Source organism: Tursiops truncatus, chromosome 10 (genome assembly GCF_011762595.2).
Source record: "Tursiops truncatus isolate mTurTru1 chromosome 10, mTurTru1.mat.Y, whole genome shotgun sequence".
Lineage (NCBI taxonomy): Eukaryota > Metazoa > Chordata > Mammalia > Artiodactyla > Delphinidae > Tursiops > Tursiops truncatus.
This window is the reverse complement of record NC_047043.1, coordinates 32,350,250-32,364,817: the sequence shown is the minus strand read 5'-3', so window position 1 is coordinate 32,364,817 and position 14,568 is coordinate 32,350,250. Positions and strand designations below refer to the sequence as shown.

General features: G+C 44.6%; 1 protein-coding gene across 20 annotated transcripts in view; it reads right to left on the bottom strand.

The window, feature by feature from the left end:
- Positions 1–3,996: 3,996 nt before the first annotated feature.
- TRERF1 (transcriptional regulating factor 1) overlaps positions 3,997–14,568 on the bottom strand; it is a 296,865-nt gene continuing 286,293 nt past the window's right edge. For 17 of the 20 annotated variants that reach the window (XM_073810717.1, XM_019949710.3, XM_073810715.1 and 14 more), the window contains 3 exons: positions 14,251–14,454; positions 11,317–11,564; positions 3,997–7,747 (listed from right to left, as the gene is read on the bottom strand). In XM_073810717.1, the coding sequence (XP_073666818.1) occupies positions 7,423–7,747; positions 11,317–11,564; positions 14,251–14,454 (777 nt within the window). In that variant the 3' untranslated portion in view covers positions 3,997–7,422. The remainder of the gene's footprint in view (positions 7,748–11,316; positions 11,565–14,250; positions 14,455–14,568) is intronic. The other 3 variants (XM_033864249.2, XM_033864251.2, XM_033864254.2) reach the window with 1 other exon arrangement.

Sequence of the window (14,568 nt, the reverse complement as noted above, 5' to 3'; positions counted from 1 at the left end):
AGTAATATATTGACACTGGTTATCTGAGTAGTGGATGAATGGTTGATGTTTTTTCCTATTATAACGGAGCAAAGGGCTTGTGTGCCTGTGGCTCGCAGAAAGCCAAACTGACAGCGGGAGTTCGTATCCGAGTAAGGATTTATTACAGGGCGCCAAGCAAGGGAGTAGGAGACAAGCCTCAGATCCACTCCAACTTGGTATTTGAGTTAGGGGTTTTTTGTTTGTTTTTTAAAGGAGAAGATCAAAGAGACTGGGATTAATCACCTTGTGACATTTCTGAATTGTAGTTTTGGAAGTCACAGTGTCTCTGTTTTAGGATTCCCTGGCCAGGTGGTCCATGACTCGGGATCTGTTACCTCATCTTGCCCTGGAGAAACAACCTGAGTTTGTACTTGAATGGTGATAGCTATAACAGCAATAGCCTTGGCAGGCTGCCCATGTCCTTTTCAGAATCAGGCTCCCTCTGTCAATTGTGACATTCAGAGTTGGCTGGTCTCTCTTAGCCAGTGGAGTTTTCCTATAGCTCTCCAACTCCGTTGCTGCTTTGAAGCATCAGTCTCTCCTCTGGGATGGCTCCTCAGCCTGCCTCTGCCCCCTTGAGCAGCCTTATCTGGGTGAGGGTTCTGCAGCTGCCAGTGATGGTGACCTTAACAGCTTGCAAACAACTTTTCCCTATGTCACCTAATCTGATCCTCACAAGAAGACGTGTATCTTGTCCTAATTTAATAGGTGAGGATACTGAGGCTCAGAGATGAAATGACTCATTCAAAGTCATATGGGTGAGTTAGTTACAGCTGAACCAATAACCATCTTCAAAATCCTAGTTCAGTGACTTTTCCACCCCTGCAGCACCCCTGGTGCTGACTTTGTAATAAGGTCCAGTTCTACTAAGTAGAACTCTTAGTAGTCTCTTTTGGATGTGAGGCATAGGGGTCCCCATTTCCCCACGCTCCTGCAAGAAAAGGAGTTTGTTTTTTATTTTTAAAGACATGTATGGCCTGAACTGCTCCTGCAATTGGAAAAGTGGGCTCAAAGCAGCCTTAGGGACTGGATGCCCTCTCCACCCCTAAGGCCAAACATGGTCTCTTTATTGATGGGCTTTCTCTGCTTACAAATAGTTGGTGCTCCCTCAGAATTCTGCATGCTGCCTTTGGCTCACCAAGTTTCTCCATTCATACTCTCAAATGTGGGAATTGGATTTGGTCCCCTCATTTTCCGGGGCTAAATCATGTCATGTGTCATCAAATGGACTATGGGCCTAATAGCTTGGGGTCAGGTGCTGGCCCTGGTCCAATTAGCTGGGGGTAAGGTGGGAGTCATTGTGGGGGCAAACTCGGGTTTTGCCAACAGTGGGGCTGTGGACAGAGCCCTTTGGTATGGTGTGTGGGCATGGACAGTGTGGAGGTTTTTTTTGACATGTAAACGTTCTTAGTTTATTAGCCTGGACAGTGTTCTAAAGCTTGGCCAGTCCATTATGGGTCTTTTCCCTACGAACTAAGCCTTCAAACCTCTGAACTAGTGTAAATGAGCCGGAGATCAAGTTGATGCAAGTCCACCTTGCTTTATATCCAGGAAAAATAAAAGTGTGTGCATCAAACATTCCTGAGTTATATCATACTTTGATTGCACCGGTTGTTCTGTTTTTTTTTGTTTGTTTTTTGTTTGTTTTTTGCGGTACACGGGCCTCTCACTGTTGTGGCCTCTCCCGCTGCGGAGCAGAGGCTCCGGACGCGCAGGCTCTGCGGCCATGGCTCACGGGCCCAGCCGCTCCGCGGCATGTGGGATCCTCCTGGACCGGGGCACGAATCCGTGTCCCCTGCATCGGCAGGCAGACTCTCAACCACTGCGCCACCAGGGAAGCCCCCAGTTGTTCTGTTTTAAAAGACAGATCTTCTCACTTGATTGTGATGATTTCATGGTTATACACTTATCTCCAAACTCATCAAATTGTATACAATAAATATGTATAGCTTTTTATGTGTCAATCATACCTTAATAAAGTGGTTGGGGAAAAAAAAAAAAGAAATAGCAAGACTGCCAAAAATAAAATTACATAAGCAGAGGAAGTAAGGAAGTAATGACCCCAAACAGCCCAGAGATCCATGTTGTATGTTAAGGATATGTGTGCTGGAATGCAAATTTAGAAGCATGTATGGCTGCTTGGCCTTTACGACTCAAACAGAAACATTAAACACTTCCCTTGCGGGGGGGTGTGGGAGGAGGACAGCTCTTTTCAAAAGATCCTCTCTCATATAAAGAAATAATCAGCCCTTTGGCTCTTTTATACAGGGGTATCTGAGACCCAAAGATCACTATGGTTCACTTAGGAATATATTATTCAATTTCTTAACATGCCTTCCTAATTATGTTTTGTTTATACCAACATTAAAACTCAGCCTCAGTCCACAGCTGGCTGGCTGTAGCTGAGGAAGGTAGACTGGGAGTCTGTGGAATTCAGAATTGACTTTAGGTAAAGTCAAAAGAGGCTTTATTTACACACACACACACGGATAAGCATACCTGGAAGATTAGAGAGATAATTAGCAAATAGTTGCTGAGCACCTGTTATAAATTGCTGTGAATATGTGGGTGATGGTGAGATGGTTCAGTAATAATAATAAAGCATGACCTTTGCTCTTCCCAGTGATGGAACTGGATCTGTTCCCAGGCCCCTATATGTTTTTTCTAAGTATTAAATTCCTTGGCAGGCAGGCAGGAATGATGTCACAGTCATCTTTAGCTACTCAACTGCCCTGTGTATAATACAGCGTGGAATAGTGCCTGGTACATGAGTAATGAATGAGACTAAGACAGTAGGAAAAAAGTCTTCAGATTGGACACCTGAGGCCCTGGAAGCAGAATTTAAATTTCCAACACTGGCTAAATGTAGTGTTTGTAAAGGAAGAGCTATTTTCTTTGGCACATGACTAACACTGCCCAAATTAAAAGTATAAAACCCCAAAAGAACAAAGAAGATCAAGATCTTGAACAGGTATGCCCTACTTAAATCAAATTCTGTATGAAATCCAGAATTTCAGATTTCTCCTGAACTTTGCTGTTGACCATTAAAAAGTAAACACACTTTGTAGAATTTGGAAATCCAGATTAGCAATGCCTATAAACCAGGGTGGGGCTTCCCTGGTGGCGCAGTGGTTGAGAGTCCGCCTGCCGATGCAGGGGACATGGGTTCGTGCCCGGTCCGGGAAGATCCCACATGCCACGGAGCGGCTGGGCCCGTGAGCCATGGCCACTGAGCCTGCGCTCCGCGACGGGAGAGGCCACAACAGTGAGAGGCCCGCGTACCGCAAAACAAAACAAACAAACAAAAAAATCCAGCGTGGACTGGATTTTGTTGGTGGTTCCCTGTGAGACAACCTGTGTGTAATACTGAGCTCCCTCAAACTGCATTGTGAGTAGTACGGGTTAGAGGCCATCAACCCTTCAAGTGGCTCATCCACAGCTTGAGAAGCAGAAATATTCATCTTGGCCTCCAGGGTAGAGGTGAGTGCATTTATATGAGCATTAAATCTGATCAGCATGGGCTTCCCTGGTGGCGCACTGGTTAAGAATCTGCCTGCCAATTCAGGGGACACAGGTTCGAGCCCTGGACGGGGAAGATCCCACATGCCACGGGGCAACTAAGCCTGTGTGCCACAACTACTGAGCCTGAGCTCTAGAGCCCGTGTGCCACAACTACTGAAGCCCTCGTGCCACAACTACTGAAGCCCGTGCACCTAGAGCCTGTGCTCTGCAACAAGAGAAGCCTCCACAATGAGAAGCCCGTGCAATGCAACGAAGAGTAGCCCCCTCCTCGCTACAACTAGAGAAAGCCCGCGCACAGTAATGAAGACCCAATGCGCCAAAAATAAATAAATAAATAAATATACAAAAAATCTAATCAGCAGCCCTCTAAACCGGTCTCCAGAAACAAACTAACGGTAAATTAGCATTGAGAAGTCATTTCAGCAGCTAGAAAGAAGGAATGTTTAAGCCAAATGAAACTCAAAAAGATAACATTTTATTTTCAGAGCAGCTGATGCAATATTGAATCAGGTTTTCACAAATAAATATGACAGTGTCTACTTGGTTACATCTCTGTTTGATGAATGCCTATCTGTAAGAACTGTAATAAATTTCTGAGGAGGTTAATGACCGGAACCTTTTAAGTAAAATTCTCCTGTCTTGCTTCTGAAAAAAAGTATTGTGGCAATTAAAATAAAATGCTCATCGCTCGGGGAAAACCAATCTAGAATGCCCCAGTTGTTTTTGTTTTTAAGGAATGAACCTTTTGAGGACAAGTCTATAAAACATCTTTATTTACTTGTTACATATGATGTTTAAATATAACTTTGCTTTCAAGCTTCAAACTTTTTTTTTAAACCCCTGGGAAAATAAGACTTTTGGTTCACCTTAACAAAAACTGACCTAGGAAGAAACACTTTTAGCAAAATGTATTATAAAATTCACTAGAAAATACTGTCCTCTTTTTGCCAAAATGTTACATAAAATCCTTATTAAAAATACACACGTTACAAAAGAAAAAAGTATGAATATGCTATACATAGTGCTTTTGATATGGACCAAGGGACCTGCATTCTGGGGAAAATACAGTGAAGCACATTAGATATTATGATGTCAACTTAAAATAGTGCAAACCAGAATAAATTACATCCTAAAAAGGGAAGGCATGCAAGTCATTTCCTACGAATAGAACACAATGAAGCCAGAACAGGAAGCAATCACAACCACTATTTAAAAATGTTTTCCTTTTTATTACATTAATTTTTTTCAAAAATACTTTTCTTTACAATAGAACTCCTAGAAAATATTTACAACCTTCCTCTAATAAAATAGAACAGCAGTTAAATATATTTGAAAATAAGATGGGTTTTTCCATAAAATATATCTTTTAACTTTTTATATACAAGCTTTCTCAAAGAGGTCTAAATTCACTAATGAAAAACTATCTGATAGTAAACAGTAACTGTGTTGAAGACAAACCATTGGGAAGGAAATTTCTTTAGGGTGGGGAGAGATGGGGCGCTGAGGAGCTGAAACACAACACATACATGCAGGCAGAATCACTTCAGGAAAAAAATAAGTGCAATATTTTACTATGAAGTCAATTCTTTACGTTGATATTGTGAAGAAAAATACTAATTCAGGAAAGTGAACTGTCTCATCAAGGAGGAGTTCTTTGGTTATTTCAAGTCAAAAATCCAAATGCTATACTGCATGGAAAATCAAAATTAAATTGTGCATTATATTTTTGCCTTGGCAACTCAGTTTATTTTAATGTTTTAAACTGGAACAGCCGGGCAAGTCTCCAAACAGAATGAGTACATTTGCTTTATAAACATTTTTCCGGGTGTTTGCTCCTTTGCTAGATAAGCTTTCATAGACCCAATAGCAAAACCATTCCAGAATCCCTCTCAGACACCCACAAGTGGAGGCAAGTAGTCACTGGGACAGATGGGATCAGCCGATATTACAGTTGGAATGGTTCTGGAATAGCTCTGCCACAAAGCTGATGCCCTCCCCAGGCAGTTCTGAACTCAGAACATAGAATAATTTGTCAGAAATGGCAGCAAATGAAAGACTTTTTTTTCCCCCTAAAAAAAGATAAAGGAAATCTTCAAGACCTCTTTTTCTGAAAACCGAATGGTGGCAATGAAAAGAACCTTTGTATTGATCTTCCGTCCATGGCTTTCCTGAGATTCAGAGGACGCTGCCTGCGTGGGGCTGCTGGGGGTCTTCAGTGTGTGCTAGAAGCTTTTGCTGAGACAACTTAAAGATGCTCCAGTCCTATCCTCATGCTTCCGCTGACATCCTCTTTAACATCAAACTATTACTGTGCCAGCAAAGTGCCCTGGTAGGACTGCCACACCTGCAGGAGCTGGGGCGTCAGAAGCGTCAGCTCTGTGCCGGGGCCGCATCCCAGCCTGAAGGCGCGCGCACTCATTTGCCCTGATGGAGGCCATGGAGGAGTCTGACTCAGCTCAAAAGCCTGAGCTTGATGCCATTTTTGAAGGATTACAGGTTTATTACCTTCAAGTACAAACAGCAACCCTGCCGGCAGGGACAGGAGGAGACATAGCAGGGGTATGTAGCTTGGAGAATTCTAGAAGGGCTTTGGTAAATGACTTTAATGAATTCATTCATTGTTTGAATGTAAACACTGTAGCTGAAGTGGTATCTGAAACCATTTTTGTTGGCCTTTAATGCTATTTCCCTTGTATTTGCCATCAGATTTGTTAGACAACCCTTTTCCTCAGAGTTAGCGTCAAGGTAAACTTCGGTCCAGCACAGGCGAATGACAGCAGAATCCTAGTGAATGAGGTTTCACAGTACTTCCAAGTGGCACAGCATAATTTCAGAACTCCACTGACCATTAACAGTGTGGCAAAAAAGAATCAGCTCTTCTGATCTAGTTTTTGGGCCTCTTGGCATTCCAGGGACTTTAATCTGTGCTCTTCCACCATCCTCCCTGAAAGCAGCCCTGGCAACTTAATAGTTGGGGTTATTTTCCTCCAGACGGATTTCTAGTCGGCTCAGGCCAACTGGAAAAGAAGCATGTGAAATTTAGAAGATCTGAGTTCTTGGAAATCCAAGGGATCCTGCTAACCCATGAATTGGAGTCAACCGGTCTTCACGGAACTGGGAAGAGGACGCACTTGCTCCAGGAATCACCTTCATAGTAAATCACGGCCAGGGAGGAAAAGCCTGAAATGACACAGCACTCAGTTTTCAGAAACAGGCCGAGTGACAGGCAGGGCAGGAAGAAAAATGACTTTCACGTTTGGTCAACTCTTCAAATGACGTGTGTGCTAGAAGAAAGCTGTGGAACACAGGGCGGCCTTTGCTCACTGGAAAGCTACTTCCTAGTATGGTCTCCCGGCAAAGACGCCAAGTTCACTGCAAACTGCGGAATGAGGTCAGCATAAAAATGACTCTTGGTGGGAAAGGATGGCCCAAGACCCCAGCACAAAGAAAGTAGCCTGCTTCACACACACACACACACACACACACACACACACACACACACACACACAGACTCTCTCACTCGCTCACTCATGCAAGCTTTGGGATAAAAGGCTACCAGGATGGTTGGCATCTGAAAGCAAAAGAACATGAACGTCAGGTTCATTCCCAACCAGGAATGAGTTCATGGGAATGTAGCCCAGATGAAACACATCTTAAAGTAGGATTGTGCCAATTATTTATTCCCCCCCCAACCTCCCACAAAACAATTGTTTTTAAATAAAAGGAAAAAACCCCGATTTTTTTCTAAACCTGAAAAAAACGACCACTTTTTAAACAGGTAGTTTAAAATGGTTACAAAACAAGCAGGCAGTTCAGCTTTCCTGATGAATGAGGATGGAGACCATGGGTTTTCGCCGTCTCCAAGCGACACACAGGGCTTTAGAGTTCTGTGTCACCCTGAAGCAAAACTGAATCTTGATCATCCAAGAGGAGACCGGTGTCCACGACCTCGGCCTCTTCCATGACGCCTCCTAACTGCTGGACGACGTCATCGTCGAGGATGTCCACGTCCTTGATGGGTTTGATCAGACTCAGCTGGTCCAGGGGCAGCAGCCCCGGCGGCCCCACCGGCCCCGTAGTCCTCTCAATCGTGGCTGCCATTTCGGCCGCAAAAGCCGCCTTCTGGGCTTTCTGCCTCTGCTGTTCCTCCTGCTGCCTGTGAGTTTTCATGTGTGCATTTCGGCTTTTGATCTTGAAGAAGACTCTATAAAAATGAAGAAAGAGAAGCATGTGAAATTTAGAAGATCTGAGTTCTTGGAAATCCAAGGGATCCTATAGGCAACAGCAGGTGCATGGTCTGCTGTCTGGTTTGGGGTGGCTCTGACAGAGTTCCCATCTCCTTAGCTCCCAAGACCTCCTCCCCTGGTGACCTGTGACCTCTCTTCTCTCCAAGCGTTCCAAGGAAAGGGGATAGGGACAGGAACACATTTACGGTGTGTTGGGCTTTCTCTCTGTGACAACGGAGGATGAATCCTCAAAGTTTTCCTGTCCATCTATGGCCAGGGGCACAAGCGTTTCTTTCCTCCTTATCTTCCCCGTTTCTCTCTCCAACACTGACCAAGCCCTCTCGACCAACCTGAGAATCCCCAAATCATGCTGCCAGCTCTGTTGGTTCCCACCATAAAACAACCCATCCTTTGCCTCTGGCCTCCTGTCCCTGTCATTCCCATCAAAATTCTAGAGGGTCTGCCTGCACACACGTACAGTGCCTCTTGCCTCCACACTCTCCAACTGGACTGTCATCTCCTCCACTTCAGTCCAAGTGCTTGAGTTCGCTATTGACCGTGTGGCCAAATCCAACAGCCCCTCTTCTGTCTTCATTGTACTGGACTTCTGAGCTGCACTGACCATTCCTCTTCGCCCAAGATCCCGTCTCGTTTTGGCCATCATATATCATAGTTCCCTCCTGCTTGCTTTAGAATGAAATAGTGGTTCTCAGCTAGGGGGGATTCTGCCTCCACAGGGAATATCTGGCAACATCTGGAGACATTTTTGATGGTCACAGCTGGGTGGTGGTAGTGGTACTTCTGGCATCGAGTGGGTAGATGCCAGGGATGTTGCTGAATACCCTACAATACAGAGGGCAGGCCCTCTTCCCCAAATAAGGAATCATCAGACCCAAAATATCAGTGCCAAGGCTGAGAAATCCTGGGAAAAGGGGTCTGCCAACTATGGTCAGTGGGCCAAATCCTGCCCACTGCCTGCTTTTGTAAATAAAGGTTTACCAGAACGCAGCCACGTTTATTTGTTTATGTATCGTCCATGGCTGCTTTTGCACTAACACGGCACATCTGAGTAGTTGTGACAGAGACAGAATGACCTGCAAAGCCTAAAGTATTTCTTTTTTTTTAAAGTTGAGAATTATGTTTTTTTGTTGTTGTTGTTGTTTCGGCTGCGTTGGGCCTTCGTTGCTGCACGTGGGCTTTCTCTAGTTGTGGCGACTGGGGGCTACTCTTCGATGCGGTGAGCAGGCTTCTCACTGCAATGGCTTCTCTTGTTGTGGCTGGCGGGCTCTAGAGTGCAGGCTCAGTAGTTGTGGCGCACGGGCTTAGTTGCTCTACGCATGTGGGATCTTCCCAGACCAGGGATCGAACCTGTGTCCCCTGCATTGGCAGGCATATTCTTAACCACTGTGCCGCCAGGGAAACCCAGCCTAAAATATTTCTATCTGGACCTTTTTCAGAGCAAGTTTGTCCAGATGTGAGACGGCCTGTTTTTAGAGAGGGAGGGTGGCATAAATATTTATTCCTGAGCTCATAAAGGGAAAAAAACCCCCTGATTTCTAAGACCCCTGTCTTAGAACAGAGTTGATGAATCACCACTGGACATATTGAAAACTGTCTAACGTAATGAACATAATTTCAGCAGCTAAAAAAAGGATTCTGCAAACATGTGCCTGATGTTATTCCTCATCTGGAAAACCATACAAAATATTTCTGCCATAAAAATCTTAACTGGAGTTATGGTAGAAAAAGGTCCCAAGCAACATAAAAACAAGACAAGAAAAACATTTTATGGACGTCACTGAAAGACAACCAGAGCTTGAAATACTTATTTCTGGTTGTTAAAATGTCCTTTGTCGCCACCTAGTGGAATAAGGAGTTGTCGCCTGTTAGAGGGGAGTGAGTGGAGGAAAGATGCTGGTTCCTCTGGGAAGAAACTGGTTCAGACCCTCCTTCCCTGCCTCTCCCACCCCAGGGCAAGTAGGGGGGAGTCCTACTGAGGAGGTTTCCCTATTTCAAGTAAGTAAGCCCGATGATCAATCCAGGGGCTCATTTATTCCTTGCTGACATGAAGATGATATCATGTCCTGGCTCTGAAGGACATTAGAGCCCAGAGGAGGGGACCCACGCCTAAGTCTCTCTCCCCATCTCTGCAGGAAGAGAGTTGCTAGTTCCAACTCACTTTGGCAGGTGCCACTGACCTACGGCTAAGAGCACCTACCTCATCGGGCTTAAGATTAAATTAATCAATACACGTAAACATCCTTTAAAACAGTGCCAGGCAAATACTGAGTAACTGATAAATAACAGAATTATTAAGATGCCTGAAATACACCTGAAATATTCCATGAGGATGAATATTATAAACAGAGGTCCCAGTTGGCCTCATTCATACAACTAGGGATGTTCCCTTGGTAGAGTTTCAGCAGCTACTTCGTGGGCATCTCTCCAGGTAACACTGCACGTTTGAGACACTGGAGGTTACAGGAAGAGAAACTCGGCAAGGCTCCTAAAAGAAGTCACTTATGACAACCCTTCTTGGAGGCAGCCTCACCGAGAAGTAAACTGGAATTCTATACTAGATGCTGTGGGAGGGAACTGTGTGCATCTCACCATCAGTGATAAATAAATAAGCAAACAAAGCAAACCACTAGGCTGGAACAGTGGTCAGAAGCCCAGGCTCTGTACTTGAACACATAGGGGTTCAAATCTCAGTTCTGCTTTTACTGGGGGTATGACCTGGGGCAAGTAAATTTACCTAATGTTCAGTCCTTATTTGTAAAAACAAGGATAAAACAGTATCTGTGCCACATGGAGTTTCTGTGTGGGGATTAAATGATCTCATCTACATGAAGTATGTAACAAAATTAAGTGCTTAGTAAACGTTATTTAATGCTGTTATTACCACCTACTCTCAGTTTCCCCTTTTCATTGTTTTAAATTACACTTAAAACGGCAGAGATGACAAATAGACTTTACCTCGTGAGTCAACTCTGATCAATTGGTTGTGCCAGCTTGAAGCATTAGGATTTAAAGGATTTGAGTCTTATCTTAATGTGGTAGCAAAAAGTATAGCAATTGATTAGTGATGTCTGCCCTGGGTGCAGGAATGAGCAGTACTGGTAGGAAAGCCATCTCTGCCACAGAGTTCCTGATTAGATGTTTTAGAGCCATTCTCAAATCACTCGGCAGGGATGCAAAGAGAGCAGTCAGTACTAGTGAATATGGTTTGGGTGTGAAGGGAAGAGGTGGGAATCAGAGTTCCATCCATCATTTCTGGAAAAGAGTGAAGTTTTGTCACTAGAGATTTGCTCTCTGATGATGTCCATCCTTATTAGGCTTTAGGACATCAGAATGACCATATTCTGAGTCAGAAACAAGGTCCACTCACCATGAGGCACCATGTAGACCCCAAGGATGAAATGAGGAAAAACTGGAGAGTCTGGGTTCTTTTTCTACCTGGAGACACCTCCGACCACCTTGGCCCAGCCCCTACAGAGGCATTATTCATCACACACTTAGATTCAGTCCCTGGCCCAGTTCTACCTACTTGCCACACTCCTTGCAGGGGAAGATGGTGGTGGGGTCTGTCTCGCCGCTGGTGGTGCTGTGAGAGGGTGAGCTCTTCACTGAGCAGTACCCGCTCTGGGCACTGCCAGGCTTCTGCTTTCCAGAGGGAACAGCACCCCGAGCTTTGGTCACCTGGTTGGTGCCACCGTGGATGCGGGCATGGCCGTTCAGTGCCTGTCGGGAGCTGAACACCTGGGGAAGAAAGGGAGTGACATGACATCTACAGTCCTGAAAAGGAAATTAGGGTTATTAGTTACTCATTGGTAGAACATGTGATACTCGAAACAGTGTCTAATGACAAGGCCTAGGGGTTTTACATAAGCAAACTCTGGGCAAATGCCACAGAAAGTAGAGACCGAATACCACAACCAAAAGCGCTGTGCCAGTAAGAAACCCATCACTGTTATAACCAAAGACTAGGGCTCAGTCCACCGCCTCCAGCTCACAGGGAGGCCATGGGCCATTTCCCCTCTGAACACCTTATTTTTTCCATCTGTAAAATGAGAGGGTTTGGACCAGCTTTCAAACTTTTTAACAGCCAGAAGCTACCTTCCACCCCTTTTTTCTTTTCTTTCTTTTTTCCTTTCTTTTCTTTACTTAAAAAAAATCAGGTCTTATTCAAAAGCTCAGAGCAGAGGTACTCTGGCTGAAATAGACAGCCCCCCCAAATTGAATCTATTTGCTCAGCTCTATCTCCCCCCTAGGAAGCCCTCGAACCCCAAGAGACACAGCTTGGAAGACACTGACTAGCTGCTCTGATATATTCTATATGTTATTTCTAAGCCCCAGTCAGTAGCCCAGTGTTGAAGCAACGTTTCCGACCCCGACATTGTGCTGCAGGATGAAAAAAAGGGGAACGACCTGGTCTTTTGAAGGCTGCCATAATGCACGGTTTCCCAACCTCAGTATTACTGACATTTGGGACTGGATGATTCCTTGCTGTGGGGCTGTCCTGGGCATCACAGGATCTTCAGCAGCAACCCTGGCCTCTCTACCCACCAGATGCCAGGAGCACCTCCCCAGATGTGATAAAAATGTCTCCGGACGTTGCCAAATGTTCATGGGGAACAAAATCATTCCCGGCAGAGATCCACTGCTGTAAAGGGATGTAATCCACACCCCTGAATTCCAAGAGCTCTGACTTCCAGATTGCTAAGTGCATCAGCTAGTGGGAGTACCCACCGAACTGTCCAGACACAGATGGTCACTCTGTGTTAAGTTCATGAGTTCTGTTTATAGTCTTGCAGGGAAAAAAAAAAATCTTTCGCTGATTTAGCAACCGAAACCTCCAATGGTTAGGCACCGAATAAAACTAACATGGTTTTTCCCTGTTGTTTTTTAAAGTCACGAAAAAATATTCACCTTGCTGAGCATTTTTGATTGGGTAAAGTAAAAGATGATTTCCTGCTCAGGAAAGAATTTACTGTACACCCAGACTATGAATTGAGGAAGCATCCAATTTCTAAACAAATTCACCAAGGACACTGTCTATTTAAAGTCACATCTCATAGCTAGTGGGAAGCAGCCACATAACACGGGGAGATCAGCTCGGTGCTTTGTGACCACCTAGAGGGGTGGGATAGGGAGGGTGGGAGGGAGATGCAAGAGGGAAGAGATATGGGGATATATGTATACGTATAGCTGATTCACTTTGTTATAAAGCAGAAACTAGCACATCATTGTAAAGCAATTCTACTCCAATAAAGATGTGTAAAACATAAATAAAAAGTCACATCTTAATCATCCCCTAAAGGGAGTGCTGTATACAATACGGCAATGATGGAGTGAAGCGTCCGGCTCATTAAACATCAAAGATAGAAACAAGCTAGCAATTTCTTAGGTTCTCTTCAGAGCTAATGCAAAATGTATGTATCATTTAAAAGGAGTTTTTCATTTTTTCTTAAATGTAAGTCAAGTGAATTTCTGCTTTAGGATCTAACTATTTTAAAGACTGTTGCTTTCTTCATCTAAGTGACAGACTCAATAAGCAGCATTCAATGCACTCTGGAAAACAGTATTATCCTGTGTAACACACAAGCAAGGATAAGCACTAACTTGGGGAAAACAGGGCTTCATATGAAAGGAGCAACATTCTAAGTTTTTGCATAATACCTCTAGAGCTTGCCTGCACAGGTGTGCCCAGCTTTTAGAAACTTGATTTGGGAAAAGCTCAACAATTCAGATGAGTGGGGTACCCGGGGGACTGAGAGTCCAAAGTTAACAATTAAAAAAACATATCCATTAAAATACACAGGGAGCCTTAGATCAGGCCAGTACAGATTCTGTAAGGCCATCCTTTAGTGATCAAATGGTGAACTGGTTTTATTTTAGCTAAATGATGCTTCTAATGTACTTGAAAAGTACTAGGTTAGGTAATTACACAGACACCTTTTTAGCCTGTTTACATGAATAATTTGCTTAGTAAATCTTGTTTGCTTCCCCCCAAAAGTACAAAGATAAACTTTAGCTAAATCTTTGTAATTATGCCATAAAAAGGCACTCCTTCTCTGTGGGCTCTCCCACTGCATTTAAATCCATGTCTTCAGGACATGACCTGTGTGACACAGCCCAGGAGGAGTAGGGGGGCACCAAGTAACGAGGAGTGTAAGTTCTGGAGGTCAAGGTCCATTGTAGAGCCTGAATCACATTTTCCCTGAGGGCAGGGACGGACCTGTGTCCTCCAAGCACATGCACAGTGCTCAACAGAGAACACACACTCCAGAAATATCTACGGGCTGAATGAATAAGTAAATGGATGAAAGAAAGAAAAGCATGGCCACATGGACTTCCCTCTGCCAAACTTTCACTGCTGAAAGTACACCTTTTGCAAAGTGCATCATCTCTTAAAGCCGGGCACAGCTGTATGTACGGCTCTCAGGAGTCCCAGATCCCTGGAGGGCGCAGAGACACTTACAGCTCCACAGTTGGGCATTTCACAGATGAAGGAGCCTGAGGGCTGGCCCAGGGCTTGCAGGGGCGGCCCCTCTGCGGAAGCCAGGACCGGGCCTGGTGGTGGCTCTGGAGACTTGGGCAATTCACTCTCCTCTTCTCTCATGGATTTCCTGTCTTCTTCTGGGTCTTCCTCCTCCTCCTGTACCTCTTCATCTTCTTCACTCGTCTGGTGTTACGGCAATAAAAGCAAAAGGGGGAAAATCCCCAAATGGCATGTTTAGTGATGAACAGAACCCAGGAGCTAGGAGAGGAGAGAAGGGCTGGACGCTGGGGCTGCATC